The sequence below is a fragment of the Prunus dulcis genome, chromosome 8 (genome assembly GCF_902201215.1).
Source record: "Prunus dulcis chromosome 8, ALMONDv2, whole genome shotgun sequence".
Lineage (NCBI taxonomy): Eukaryota > Viridiplantae > Streptophyta > Magnoliopsida > Rosales > Rosaceae > Prunus > Prunus dulcis.
This window is the reverse complement of record NC_047657.1, coordinates 10,023,870-10,038,589: the sequence shown is the minus strand read 5'-3', so window position 1 is coordinate 10,038,589 and position 14,720 is coordinate 10,023,870. Positions and strand designations below refer to the sequence as shown.

General features: G+C 36.7%; 2 protein-coding genes across 2 annotated transcripts; one reads left to right on the top strand and one right to left on the bottom strand.

The window, feature by feature from the left end:
* Nucleotides 1-757: 757 nt before the first annotated feature.
* Nucleotides 758-6,389, bottom strand: LOC117637792 (diaminopimelate decarboxylase 1, chloroplastic-like). Its single transcript, XM_034372809.1, has 8 exons — nt 5,830-6,389; nt 5,441-5,615; nt 4,380-4,529; nt 2,653-2,814; nt 1,861-2,046; nt 1,419-1,541; nt 1,169-1,258; nt 758-1,071 (listed from the first exon to the last, which is right to left on the bottom strand). The coding sequence occupies exons 1-8, from the start codon at nt 6,327-6,329 to the stop codon at nt 991-993; spliced, it is 1,467 nt and encodes a 488-aa protein (XP_034228700.1). The 5' UTR covers nt 6,330-6,389; the 3' UTR covers nt 758-990.
* Nucleotides 6,390-7,931: 1,542 nt separating this feature from the next.
* LOC117636502 (phosphatidylinositol/phosphatidylcholine transfer protein SFH3-like) lies at nt 7,932-11,434 on the top strand. The gene is made up of 14 exons (XM_034371032.1): nt 7,932-8,006; nt 8,315-8,561; nt 8,669-8,768; nt 8,874-9,140; nt 9,283-9,360; nt 9,477-9,578; nt 9,674-9,723; nt 9,864-9,963; nt 10,072-10,140; nt 10,279-10,368; nt 10,474-10,591; nt 10,681-11,060; nt 11,178-11,252; nt 11,364-11,434. The coding sequence occupies exons 1-14, from the start codon at nt 7,958-7,960 to the stop codon at nt 11,382-11,384; spliced, it is 1,746 nt and encodes a 581-aa protein (XP_034226923.1). The 5' UTR covers nt 7,932-7,957; the 3' UTR covers nt 11,385-11,434.
* The last annotated feature ends 3,286 nt before the right edge of the window (nt 11,435-14,720 follow it).

Here is a 14,720-nt window from a genome sequence, read left to right as displayed (position 1 = left end):
ATCTACTTAAATTTGTTGTTTTGATAAAGAAAAATGAATCTCATTCCATATATCCATATCCATAAACAATCGCTCATCTACTTAAATTTGTTGTTTTGATAAAGAAAAATGAATCTCATTCCATATATCCATATCCATAAACAATCGCTCATGCACTTGATGTTTTGTGTTGAATTCTCCTTCTCCTAATATCATTTGTATTATAGAAAACAAAAGGAAAAACGTCACCCAACTGACAGAATTTTGGACTAAGCCTGCAGTGGTTGTGTTGCATTGGAGAGGTGAGTGTTCTTTTAAGGAGGGGGATAAGGTGGTAAGATTACCAGTGGAGTATATTTCAATTGGTTGAGCTCTTCCACCTTCATTCATGTAGGCGAAGGTTTAAACTCAAGCACCCAATGAATATTTGTGTAAACCCCCCTACCCCCATTGCTTGTACTTCACAACAACAACCGGAAAAAAAAACAAAAAAACAAAAAAAACAAAAAAAAAAAGTTGGATTAGCTTTGATAAAATCCATTTCCCATCACAGATTGGAATATAAATCCATTTGATAACACTAGTAATGATGTAAGTTTACTACAATCTGGTGTGTAAAAGCGCATAATTACTGACAACTCACAAGATAACATGCTGGAAAAGTCTGAAATACCCCTGAAAAGGAGGTCGTGCAACACAAGAAGATGACATGCTTGGAGCTTCCTGCACCATCAAACTCATTGGTATGAGCTGCAAATAATCTCCATATGCAAAATGGTTCTGCAACTGGAAATGCCATAAATTTTATTGCTCCAAATTTTTATATCTTAATCTATTGTTTCGAGTGAACAAACAAAATAAGGTGGTACAAGCTTATATTAAAGAGCTAACTTCATATCCAAATACAAAGGTTCCAATGTTACAACAAACATAATAGAAAAATTCTGGCCTCTTTAACTGGCTCTAACTAATCAAGGTAGCGCAATCAAAGACCGTCAAAGGATCACGCAATCAAAGACCGTCAAAGAATCGCATATGATCTTCAAATGTCTCTGCATGTCGGATCTTGGCCACTGATCCATCTTCTTCAACCTGAAAACATTGTGAAAACAATGAGAAATAAGTTCCTGGAAAGAGCATAGATGTTGGTGTCAGGGTGTAGGGATTGTTGGCAGTCACAATTTCATACCCAATATTCTGGAGGTCGCATTTTAAGATTGTAAGTTGAAGCCATGCTCATGCAGTAAGCGCCTGCATCATGAACAACCAGACCAGCTCCCTGAAATGGGAAAATCTAGTTCAGAAATCAAGCACCAAAATCCATAAAGAAGGAAACCTCCAGAACAGATTTGAGAAGATCATTAACATTTGCTCTAAAAGTTGTATCCAAGGATGGAAGATTATAGCTGTGACCCTCCCATAACAAGTTTACACATTACCTTGGGTGGAGTTGGAAGTTCTCTATCCTTCCCTAAGAAATCTGCAGACTCACAAACAGGGCCAACCACATCAAAAGTAGAAATCTCAGCATCAGGTGGAGCAGGAGAAACCAGCTCTATATGCTGCAATCAAATGCCCACAAGTCAATGAGATCCAAACCAAAAACAAGAGGGCAATTCCTAGAGAAATGAAACAAAGCTGATGAAATTTTTTAACAGTTTTTATAGCAAAGTGAAAAAAGGGAGACAGATCAAATCTTAGTGATAAAAGAATTATTTACATGCATACCAGAGACACAATAAGATCCAAGAGTCTACATCACGGATTACTTTTATTTTTCTCTCACAAGGGAAAAAAATTTGAATGTCTGTCATCTCCTGTTAACATTAATGAGTTTTACATCAAAAGCAGACTAGCAGTTGACTGAACTTGAAAACTTACTTGATAAGCATCATACAGACTTGGGCGAATGAGTTCGGCCATGCTTCCATCGATCACGATAAAGTTTTTGGTGCCATTTGTTTTGACACCTGTTACTCGGTTGACCAAGCAGCAAGAATTTGCAATAAGTGATCTCCCAGGTTCAATGATAAGATTTAGACCCTGTGCTTGGACCACGTCGCGAACCTACCCCCTCAACATCAATGTCGATAAAAGTTTAGTGAAATGTTACAGCAACCAAAAGATAGAAAAAACTGTTAGTTTATTTCATTACAATTCGCACAAACATAAAAAACTGTTAGCTTGCTTCATTGCAATTCCCACAGGAAAGTAAGGCCTCAACTACTCAATCCTAGGAAAATCTGAAAGAAATTCTAAAAGGTTCAAAAAACAAAAGAAAGTACTAGACCTGGTAAATTGGTATGAACATTGATGATTTTGTACAAAATTAAAAAGAACAGTTTGGTATGGAGACCCAATCCCTTATAGCACTTATATAATCTCCATAAACCAAATCCTTAAAGAGGCTATACATTCTTGTAATATATATAGATGCAAATGTCATATATGGAATCAACATTCTGAAGAACAATTTAAAAGCATAAAATTTCAAACATCCCAAAGACAGAACAAAGTTAGTAGGTTTCAAGGAGCACTGTAACATGCATGTGCTACTACAGGGCTACTAACTTCTTTTTCTATAATACTAAATCAATGTGTTATCAAATCACTCAAGCACACATGAATTACATAGTTAAGCAGGAAACAAGATTCAAAAGAGATCATACTCACAGTGTCAATAAGATCTCTGGGTGTCGGAAGTACGGCACCAGCATGATAGTAATCTATCCCAAGTCCCCCACCGATATTTAAGTAATCAACTTGAAAACCTTGAGACCGGATTTCGTCAATGTACTTAACCATAAGAACAGCAGCATCCCGAAATATATCCACCTGGTTATATATATATATATATATATATATATATAGAGAGAGAGAGAGAGAGAGAGAGAGAGAGAGAGAGAGAGAGAAAGACAGAGACAGACTTAGATTTTGTGATAAGAGAAGTTGGTGTACATCTGTCATAACAAGAAGGACAAGAAATGAACATATACTAGCAGAAAAAGAAAACAGGAAGAGTCATAAGTGAACAACGCTGAACAGAAAAAGAAGAAAATAAATGGCCAATAATAATGTCTTCCAACCAAGACTTACCAGTTGAATTTATAATAGACAAAATGGCAAGTTATACACTGAGACACAATTAGGGCCCGTCTGGTAATGTTTTCAGAGAGCATTTTCAGAGAATGTTTTCATAGAATGAAAATGAGAAAATGAAAACGCATTTTCAGAGAACAAAAATGCGTTTGGTAGCTTAGTTGAAAACTGTTTTCAGAGAACAAAAACAGTGAAAATGCGTCTGGCAATAATATGTGAAAATAACAAAAACAGTAAATATGTATGTAACTATAATTAAAATGCATTATGTTTTTTTTTAATACAACATTATGTAATTAATATGTGAGTTTCAAAAAAAAACATTAGTACGTATATTATTTTTAAAAAGTCTTTTTTAATCATCTAAAAGAATATCATTTAAAAAATAGAATAAAATTCTATAGTATAAAACTAGAATTATCTTTTTTTTAAAATAAAAATATTGAAACCTCAACCCAACCTTCGCTTTCACTCTCTGCAAACCCACCTCAATTCTATCATTCCCCCCTCTCTCTCTCCCCCGTCCAGATACCTTTCTCGTTCTCGTTCTCTCTCTCTCTCTCTCTCTCTCTCTCTCTCTCTCTCTCTCTCTCTCCAAAATTGAAGAATCAGACCAACCCCCCTCTTTTCCACTTTCTCTTCATGCTGCTGCACCCTCTCTCTGTCTCTCTCTCACTGCAACCTCACCTTCCAATAGCTTCCCAGCTCCTTTTCCTTTTCTTGGACTGAAAATTGATTCGGCAATTAGTTGTTCAATGATGGTGGTTCAATTCAATTGCATAGAGATTTTGTTGGGTTCGATTGAGTGGCGGCGATGTCAATCTGGTTCGATGGGGTGGTGGTGATTTTGATTGGGTGATGGTGGTGGTTCAAGCTCTGCGTGTGGTTCTCTGTTGACCGCGTTTGACGGTGGTTTTGGTCTGATGGGGAGAGAAGCAGCGTGTTTTCAATGTTGTTTCCTGTGAGAATGAAAACAGCTTTTTTCTGTTTTCTACAAGTAGACGTGAAGTTGTTTTTGTTTTCATAAAACGTTCTCTGTGTTTTCTATTTTTGCCCACCGAACAGGTTTTTTGTTTGTTTTTGTTCTCTCAAAATGAAAATAGGGTCTCAAAACATAAACGAACGGGGCCTTATAACTTTTGTAAAGGTTCCTGTTTTAAAAACTGTTTATTAAGAATAACCCGTTGATAATGGTTTTTCTTAAAGTGGTCAGAATGACCTCATACAAGCACGGATATGAAAGGATATCACATGTAAACATAATAATATAGAGGGGTATGAACACCAAGTAATCAGCATACCTTGGTAATAGTGGATCCAAGATGACAGTGGGCGCCAACAAGTTTTAGCTCATTCGGATGTGCCTTCACAGCATCCAAAAACCATTGCAGCTTCTCATTTCTAATACCGAATTTGGAGTTCTTGTTCCCAGTGGCAACATAAGGATGAACCTAAGAAATTAACACAGATATTAAAACAATATACAAATGGTTTAAGGTCAATGTAACAGTCAAGCGCTTCCGTATGGATAACTTTCCAATAATATTCCAACAACTGCCTGAACTTGCTATTGGAGCTGGAGAAACTGGTGGGGTAGGCTGGTCTGAGCAGTATATATGAGGCATGGTAGTGTCCCATGCCAAAGATCTGTCTACATTTTTACAATAAGAAATAAAAAGGGCACCAAGTTCACAAAAGTACAACTATCTGAACCTAAATACATGTGGTGCTTATGTCCTAATATTTTTAGATTTTTCGCAACAGCGGTCCCATGTCCAGGCTACATAGCACATATAACATATAACGGTTTGAAAAAAGGTGGTACCCTGGTAGTTGGCAAACTCTCCAACTTCAGAAGTGAGCAATAGAGTGCTGGAATATGGAGAAAAATCGAATATGCCATAATGGTTGTGACATCATTGTGAAAATATGCACTGATGGCAACAACACTGTTTATTAGCTATGTAGTTAAGAACTTAAGCTAAAAATCTTGTTCTATAAAGTTAACATGATAAAGCAATAATGCAATGGTATTAGTTATATTTTAATTTCTTTGAAGTAGTTATTCTAATTGTTATCAGCTTCCTGATTAATTTAATTACTCAAAAAGTATTGATACCATGAATTATCATATTATGCATCAAGCACATTCCAAAACTTGAAAATATTCAGGCAAGTATGATTCCAGGGTTAAGACGCATTGAGAACCTTCCTATCATAGACTTTTAGCTTAAGCATCACAATGACCAACTAATGGCTTTCAGTTAAAGATTAAATTTCCTAAGTTTTCTAAAGACCAGACTAAACATCTCATATGTCTAACATCTGCACTTCCATGATTCATGAATATCATCATCATTACCTGAGGGTCTACGTCTGGATTAATCCGAAGTAGAACATTGACCCTCTTTCCAGCAATTCTTGCAGCAGCAACAATATTTTCCAAGTCAAACTCACTATCAACATTGATAAAAACACCTTCTTGGGCAGCCAAAACCAAGTCCTCCAACAACTTTCCATTCCCATTAAAAATGCACCTGTTCAAACAATTGTACAAGCACATTTTCAAAACACAATTAGCCCAAACACACAATTATTCATACACAGGTAAACATACTACAAAGCAAGCCATAATTTAGATGACAGATTGAAATCCCATTGATGCCATTGATACTAAAAATAATGTAACACAAAGAAACCTTTTATTCACACATAAAAATTGAAACAAATGATGGGTATGTAGAATCTTACTTAGTGGGATCAAACCCAGCTCGAAGAGCCAACCTGAGCTCATTCCCACTAACCAGAACAGCACCACAACCCAACTGTCTCAGATGCTCCAATATCTTGTAATTGTTGTTGGCTTTAATCGCATACCCAATAACAGAACTCAACCCCTCCAATGCCTCCTTATAGGCCTCGACGTTTCTAGTGATCTGTGGCTTGCTGTAGAGGTAGAAAGGCCGCCTCTCAACCGAATCGATGACCTCCTGTACCTTGAGGCCCTCACAATAGAGAAACCCATCTGAGGATTTGGAGAAGCAGTGCTTAAAGGGGGTCGTTTGAGGGTCTTGGGTGAGGGATTTTGACGGGTTTTGGGAGACGACGGCTCTGAGAACCAGGGGTTTAAGGGAGGCGGGTCTGAGGGGTAGAATGGGGTTTTTGGAAAATGGGTTTCGGGTTAAAGAGTGCTTTAAGGGTTTGGAGAAGGATGATGATGAGGTTTGGAAAGGAAGCTGCGTAGCCGCCATTGAGAAACGAAGAGGGAGAAGAGTGAGTGAGTGTGTGCGCGAGATGAGAACTGCTTTAAACTGAAAAAGGCACTACACAAAAGGGCAACATGGTCTGAACATTTTAGTAATTTCAGCAAAATATTAGGAGCACGTTGAACAGAAACATTAGCTCTTCAAATGTATTTCATTTTTTGGTCAAACAAATTTATTTCATTAAAATTGAAAAGGATACTAAAGAAGACAGTTCTTCTCTCTTAAAATCACATTTGGACACACATGCAAACATTCATCACGATTCACAACACAAGCAAACACTTAAAAAAATATTTTATACACATATCAAACTCTCATTGGCAAAAAAATAGAAATGCTTACTTACACAAAAAAGAATATAGTATTTTCAAATTGAAAAACCTAACCAAAAAAAAAAGGTATTATATTTGAAATATAACACACCACAAAACTTTTAACAATTGGAAAAACTTGTTTTCGAGCTCTCGAGGTTAGTTCAAGTGGTGAGATTGATGGATGGTAACTGAGGTGGTTGATACTGAACATGACTTCATCCGCCATATTATGATGTTTCCTCTATTACCATCTTCGTCTACACGTAAATAGGAACTGGGATACCTTTTTATAAAATTAATTCTCTTTTGCGTCAATAGAATGATAAAAGCATTGGGTAGCAAATAATAATTTATCTCAATTTAATGAAGGAAAAAGAAAAAAAAAATATTGTTGGTATGCCGCAATAATATTTTGGACTTTTCACTAATTTTAGGATTTTGATGAAATAATTTCTCCCCAAAAAGTAATGTAAAATTATGTTAAATTTAAATTTAGCTTTTCGTCTCTAGTATTTCTCATCTCAAAGTTGGAAGAGGTTACAAGTTTAAATTCCCCTGTCGGCCTACCCAAGCATATTATAAAAAAAATTAGTCGAATTAAAAAAACTGCTTAGTCGGTCATTGTGTTTAAAAAAAAATTAAAAAAAATTTCTGTTGTATTATTAAATAATTTTGATAATTAATTTTAAAAAATTCGATTTCTTCGCTATAACTTTATTTTCTAGTAAAATTTTATTTGATGCTTGTGTAATTAACTTCTTTTTTTTTCCTGATTGCTTACAGATAAGTGACACCAATTTCAGTTCCACACAAACCAATTTCAGTTCCACACAATGTGAGAGAAGTTAAAGAAAAAAATGTTGGGAACAGTTGAGAAGAGAGCCGTTGGTGGTCGTGGTTTCTTTCTAGGTTTTTGGTGGAAACAAAAAGTCAGTTAACTTTGCCTGTGAAGACAAACGACATTTGAACGATCAGTTGGGGACTTTCCATTCCGCAGAGACTCTCTCTTTCTCTCCCAACAGAACTACCTAAAAAGCTGTCATGCACTTCACCCCATGTCCATGGAAACCAAACAAAATCTCATGTCTATCTCTCTGTCTTTTTCTACCTCAGTGTTGTCATCCTCGTTGTCCATTTGGTAGCAATTTTAGACATTAATTCTTGTGATATACATATACACACACAAATATATGTAAGCTCTAAGCTCCGTACATTGTTGTCAAAACATATTCTCTCCTAAACCATTTGGTTGCCTCGAAACAGTTGAGCAAAGCAAACCTTGCAAGACAGACATCGATCATGTATGACGACAATATGCCAGGAACTCTAGACCGACACCTTAAACCTGGTAAGTTCTATTAATCCGAGATTTGTCTTGAAACTTTATATGAAATCAATGTATAGTTTTGAGGGTTATGTATATGTGGTCTTTCTGAAATTGAAGGAAAATATTTGGCTACGGAGTCATTCCTCCTTGCTGACAAATGACATTCTTGACATGCGAGTAGAAACTTTTGTTTTGTAATTTTAATGAGTTACTTTCAAGTATGCGTCCAAAGGTGATAATTAGATATGTAAGGAGCAAGCAATGTCCGAAATTGAATTAACCCATTAACTTCGTTAACATTTTCATATGGACTTCATTATTCGGTGCAGTTCTCGAAGAATACTCTGAAGACGAGAGGAAAACAAGGCTCGGGCCTCTTAAGAAGGCAATGAATGCCTCCACCAAGTTAAGGTGTTCCTTGAGCAAGAGGGGTCGAAGGAGCAACAGAGTAATGCCTGTCCCTATTGAGGACAACATTGATGCAGAAGACTTACAGGCCGTGGATGCATTTCGCCAAGCACTTATCTTGGAAGAATTGCTGCCTTCAAATCATGATGATCATCATATGATGCTAAGGTTACATATTTTATTCCTTGTTTCGGTTCATGTCAACGATTTTAGATGGTTGAGTTGCCATTATCTGATTATGAATAGATTTGTTATCCTTGTGTATGATGTTACAGATTTTTAAGGGCCAGGAAATTTGACATTGAGCAAACAAAGAAAATGTGGGCTGATATGCTCCAATGGAGGAAGGAATTTGGTGCTGACACTATTATGGAGGTATTCTATAAAATGATTTTATTGAACTTGCCGTATCGTGGAGACTGTCTAGTTCACTACCATCTATGTGTTTCCTAAACCTTTGCCTTTGGTTATTTTGTTAAGGACTTCGAGTTCAAGGAAATTGATGAAGTCGTGAAATACTATCCACAAGGACATCATGGAGTTGACAAGGATGGACGGCCTGTCTACATTGAGAGACTTGGTCAAGTCGATTCTACCAAGCTGTTGCAAGTGACAACAATGGACCGCTACGTGAAGTACCACATACGGGAGTTTGAGAGGACCTTTGTGTGTAAATTCCCTGCCTGTTCCATTGCAGCAAAGAAGCACATTGATCAGAGCACCACTATTCTGGATGTTCAAGGAGTGGTATGTAAAAACTGATCTTTAAGTTCAAGTTTGCTTTTAATCTTATTGGAAATTTTTTTTGGAGATCTATAATATCATTTTACTTTTTCCATCATTCTCATTTTTGAAGAGGTAATTGTTAGTTCGTTTAATCGATGCGCAGGGGCTTACAAGTTTAAACAAATCTGCAAGGGAACTTATCCAGTGCCTTCAGAAGGTTGATGGTGACAATTATCCTGAGGTATTGTGTAAATAGCTGTATCATTTCAAGTTTGACAAGCTTCTTGGTTTGCTTCTCTTGCATCAACAATAGCTTTCTTATTCTATGATGCCTATTGAGTCTTTTGTTTACCGTAGACCCTGAACCGTATGTACATCATCAACGCTGGTTCTGGATTTAGACTTTTATGGAACACTGTGAAATCTTTCCTTGACCCCAGGACAACTGGAAAAATCCATGTAAGCATTCGTATTTTGTCTCCCTTATTCTTCCAGTTTAAGATTGTGATACAGTAATGGTGCTAAACGAGTTGATGACTATGTTTGTGTATCAGGTTCTGGGAAACAAATACCAAAGCAAGTTGCTTGAAATAATTGATTCTAGGTAAGAATCCTTCTAGGCAAAATATTGTTGAGAATATATTTTCTTCTATTCAAATGTTCATCTTTCTGTACATCTCTTAGTCCATATCTAGTTCAAGCTAAACTTAGCAATCTCCTTGATTCACATTATCTGTATTATAGCGAGCTGCCAGAGTTTTTGGGTGGTAAGTGTACTTGTGCTGATAAGGGTGGCTGTATGCGTTCCGATAAGGGCCCATGGAATGATCCAGTCATCTTGAAGGTGATTAACTACTAATTGTGTTTTTTCTTTATTTGCGTCTGTTCTTCATAGTCTCAAATCTCGAATGTGAATAAAAAGCTCACGAAGTTGGGTATTTTGATGAACCAGATGGTTCAAAATGGTGAGGCCAAATGCAAAAGGACAGCTTTGTCAGGCATTGAGAAGGCAAGCTCAAAGGTACTCAGACCTTGGCTCAAGTTTCCCTCTTAATTTGTGTCTATGCATGGCCTCTCTCTTCTAATCAGTTTTTATAAATGGTCAATTGCCTGACTTCCTATTTTTTACTATTTTCTTTTGGTATTCTACAACATGAAGAGATGTGATTCTCTCAACTCAAAAACTGTTCCAGAGGCTGACATGAAGTCTCAAGTGAAGCAGCAAAATTTATCTCCTTTGCCTGAAGATGTAAGCTTAATGAACTTCCATCCATATTTGGAAATTATTTATGACTAAAACATGGGAACTTTTGTGATGCCTTTGTTTTCTTTGCTATTTGCTTCATCTTTGCAGGTTGTAATTACCAAAGAGTGCAATAGGACCTATGAGCATGAGGACTTTATGCCAATGGTTGATAAGGCTATGGATACAACTTTCACTAAATCAATTCAATGTGATAAAATTTCCCCAAGCCAAGGTATATATAATTCTAATAAATGTAATGGCTATTCTTTCAAATGCTGATACTAAATTATATATGTTTCTCTTCCAAAGCTACAGATAGCTTCCTTGTGCATTACGCTTGCAGGGATCTGGATAGACTAAGCAATCAATTTGTTTCTGGAATGATGGCTTTTGTCATGGGTATTTTCACCATGGTTCGATTGGCACGAAACATGCCTAAGAAACTGGCTGAGGTTGCCCACTATGGAAGCCCTGTTTACTCCACTGGAATGGTGAATAAAGGCCACCAGTTGCCTGCACCAGCCATTTCCAGCAATGCGTACATGACGATGATGAAGCGCATGTCCGAATTGGAGGAGAAAGTGAGTGTTCTCAGCACAAAACCGGCACTCATGCCACCCGAGAAAGAAGAAATGCTGAACACCACTCTCAACCGAATCAACGTGTTGGAACCAGATCTGTCAGCAACCAAGAAGGTAATCCATCTTTATATATATATTGAATTCAGTTATTGAACTTTGCACTCAAAATAATCTTGAGAAACTAAACATAAACATACTCATGCACATTTTCCTTTTGTATCGTTTCTGCAGGCACTTGAGGACGCCCTTGTTCGGCAAGAAGAGCTCGTAGCCTACCTTGACAAGAATAAGAAAAAAAGGAAATTTGTATGCGACCGCCGAATATTTGCTTAACCAGTTCAAGTTATGTGCTTTAATTCAGAGATCTATATTCATGCAAGTGTTTTCACCTTCTTGCTTTTTGGACTGTAATTGCAGAGCCTATTCTGTTGTTGGTGAGGTTATCGGCGCAGGTGTTTTTCCAGGCATAACGGGTGACCCGAAGTAGTGGCTGACCATTAAGGCGCAAGGAGGTGCAGCTGCACCTTCTCTCGCCAGAAAAACCATTGTAGGTGCTTCAGATTGCCCATTTGCTCAACTGAAGTACAGATTACCTTATTTCCATTTTCAACATTTAAATAAATGTTACTTAAGTTTACAATGTAAATAAGGAAGTACTCCCCATTCGGATTCAAATAAAAATACTAGAAAATTAAATTCCCACCAAATTAAAATATGAAAAATCGGTTTTAGTGCAAAATACGATTTAGGCTAAAATTGATGGCTGATTAATGGCCTGTTTGGGAGTGCTTCTGAAAGGGCCAAAAGCGCTTTCTGATAACTAAAAACGTTTCTGACAGCGTTTGGCAAAATTTTTTAGAAGCGCTTATGAGCAGAAGTACTTCCTAGAGAAGCAGTCCCAAACGAGCCCTAAGTCAATATATACTTCATATTAAAATCTCATAAAATCAATAGTTTTCTTATTTGATGTGTAAGGAATAAAAGCCGCCAAAAATTATCTTGAGAAAATGATTATTCCGAAAAACCATTTTTCATACTTACACAATATTGCACCTCCATTAAAAAATTTCTGAGTCCGCCAGTGACCCAAAGGGGTCAGTTTGGTGGATTTGTTGATTCAGGTTTGCATGGTTCTAGGGAGGGATGAAGTGGAAATTTTGTGTCTTTGTCAGGCTATTTGCAATGACATGAATTCTACCTTGCATTGGAAAGCTTCAAGCAGTGGACTGAAAACTGGAAACCTCACCGCCTCGGTTTTTTTTTTTATTTTCTTCTTATCATCAATGTAGACTTAGCTGTTAAGGAGGGAAGGTTGCACAACTTAGCTGTTAAGGAGGGAAGGTTGCACCGAGGGGTTGGTCAAATGTTGTTAGTCACAGCAAAACCAGAGCAGGGTACTTCTCTCACCAAACACCATGGAACAAAAGAACCTATTTGAAACCAATACAGTTTGCAAAAGATGCAGGTTTTTGCGATCCACATGCAGAACGCAGAAGAGGTGGCTGCAAAGGAGTTTAGATAAAAATGCCAATTAAACAAGTTTGTTGTGTCAAGATCATGCTGTACACTATTCCGATGCGTTTTAGTATTCGTGTTCACACTTCGTGTCATTTTTGTGTTCATATCAAGTATTATAATCTGTTCATTTTGTGTTTTGTTAACCTGTTTTTGTTCATGTTTCTGGTTGTTCAGGGCTTCTGCAACAACCTTTTTATTTATTTTTTTCATTTTTATTGATTTTGAATTATAGTTATTTGCATTAGAAAAACCTATATATGGTACTTTTATCTATAGTGCTTCAGCAACAACCATTAAAAGTCTTTAAAAGCTCCTATCTTTAGCTCCCCAAAAACTGGGGAGAGCATATTGAAGTCTTCCCAGAGGCAACAGCATATGAAAAGATTATGAAAACCCATGGGTACCCAATATTTATGACACGTTTAAAAGTCTTTAAGCTCCAATGATTAGCTCCCCAGAAAGTAGGGAGAGCATATTCAACCCAATTATATATGAAATACCCATATTTTCTAAATAATTCATCATAGAAAGATTATATAAAAATGTTTTTTTTTACAAGATATTTTGGTACGTTATAACATGCTAAACTGGGCGGTATCTATAGTCATCATTTTCAAATTAATGCAAGTAATGAACACGTAGGAACCCCCTTCTCATATTCCCAAGACCTTGTTATCAATGGACTATACTTCAGCCTGCTGTGCGGCTTCTACTCCTCTTTAACGATTTCCGACCAGTCGTTGTTTCATTATTATTTCCTGCATCTCATGGTGAGCCAATCTTAACCAATATCTACCTTGCGAAACATCAATCAATCGTGGACAATTATTGACCTCTAGAACCTCTTAAATCTCTTGAAAATCGTTTTGGCAATTATCAAGAACTCTACCATGGCAAGAAACCTCTTGCCTCAACGCACCTCGAGTGAGAATGTGCTCCACCCAAAGCTAAAATTGGGTAACTGGAATCGCTTGTGCAGAAACGAGATCCCCATATCGAATTCCTTGCTTCTTGTCTACATATAACCTTGAATTCTTGACATACATTGATATGCAAACCGCACACCAACCCTTGTATAACTACAGGCAGCTACTAACTTTACTCTTGAATTTATGAACCAATTCCTTCCCAAAATCCTTCTCTTTCATCGGTGCAATGTTTGGACATGTAATGGGCTCTTATTGGGCCCGTTGGTACAACAACCCCGCGCCCCCTAAACTCCACCTCCTTTGATGCATCTAAGTACGTGACAAAACTATTTTCAGAAGGACAATGTGCTAAATTGACTAGTTGGCCTGTACTTACTATATGAATGTTATTTTACTTTTAGCTAAATGGAAGTGAATATCACTAGATCAAGCTAGTTAATATTACACCAATTTATTTTAGTTATTTTAATATGGTTAGAGTCGAAAGTGCATGTACAATACAACAGAACTGTTACTCTCCTTATAATGTAAAGCAAACAATTAGTTTTCTAGTGACAAGAAAAACAGATAAAATTGAGTAATGTTATAGCTATCCTTACCACATTTTTATACTACAATTCTATACCACATGATGTGGCACGTTATTTGGACACGCCATGTCATTTAATTTAATTTTAAGTTTCTTAATTTTTTTTAATTAAATACCCTTGTAAAAAAAATTGATTAGATCTTATGTTTTATTCTCCACTCCATCTCTTTCTTCTCTCTCCCACCTTCTCAGCCTTCTCCCTTCTTGTCCTTCCGGCCATTCTCCGTTCTCCATTATTTTAGATGGTTCTTATTAGATTTTAGCAAACCATCTTTTCTTTCCTTTTTACTTTTATAAAGAATGATTTTATCTAATTGTTTGAAAAATGTCTATATCATGTTAAGCGTTATGGGCCATGTTCGTGGCAGAAAGTTCTCATATCTATCTACGATGATTAGTCTTTCCTATTAATTGCATTTGCATTGACCCTGCTATGTTTTTTTCTAAATTTACTCTTTTGTGTCTTTTGTGATGCTTTTTCCATTTGTTCTGGAAAGGAGGAGATAGGGGGGATAAAAGGTTTAGAGGGACTTTCAAGAGGGAGGAGGAAATTGATTGGGGGAGAGGAAGAGTGGTGCAGGAGGAGGACGAGTTTTTATCAAAAATAGCTCAAATTTACCCCCTATTTTTATAGATGTCAGTTTTTATAAAAACTTTAAAAACTAGCCAAAAACACAGTTAAATAGACTCAAATACCCTCTATATTTAAACTCACATAAAACCTAAGAAGGAAAACCC

Bases quoted from the DNA above. Each gene is read 5' to 3' on its own strand.
- LOC117636502 (XM_034371032.1), top strand. From the start codon at position 7,958: ATGTATGACGACAATATGCCAGGAACTCTAGACCGACACCTTAAACCT. The intron at 10,141-10,278 runs GTACTCAGACCT...TACAACATGAAG, and splicing joins TTGAGAAGGCAAGCTCAAAG to AGATGTGATTCTCTCAACTC. The intron at 11,253-11,363 runs GTATGCGACCGC...CTGTAATTGCAG, and splicing joins ATAAGAAAAAAAGGAAATTT to AGCCTATTCTGTTGTTGGTG.
- LOC117637792 (XM_034372809.1), bottom strand. From the start codon at position 6,329: ATGGCGGCTACGCAGCTTCCTTTCCAAACCTCATCATCATCCTTCTCC. The intron at 1,542-1,860 runs GTAAGTTTTCAA...ATTTGATTGCAG, and splicing joins GTCTGTATGATGCTTATCAA to CATATAGAGCTGGTTTCTCC. The intron at 1,072-1,168 runs GTATGAAATTGT...CAATGTTTTCAG, and splicing joins TGCGACCTCCAGAATATTGG to GTTGAAGAAGATGGATCAGT.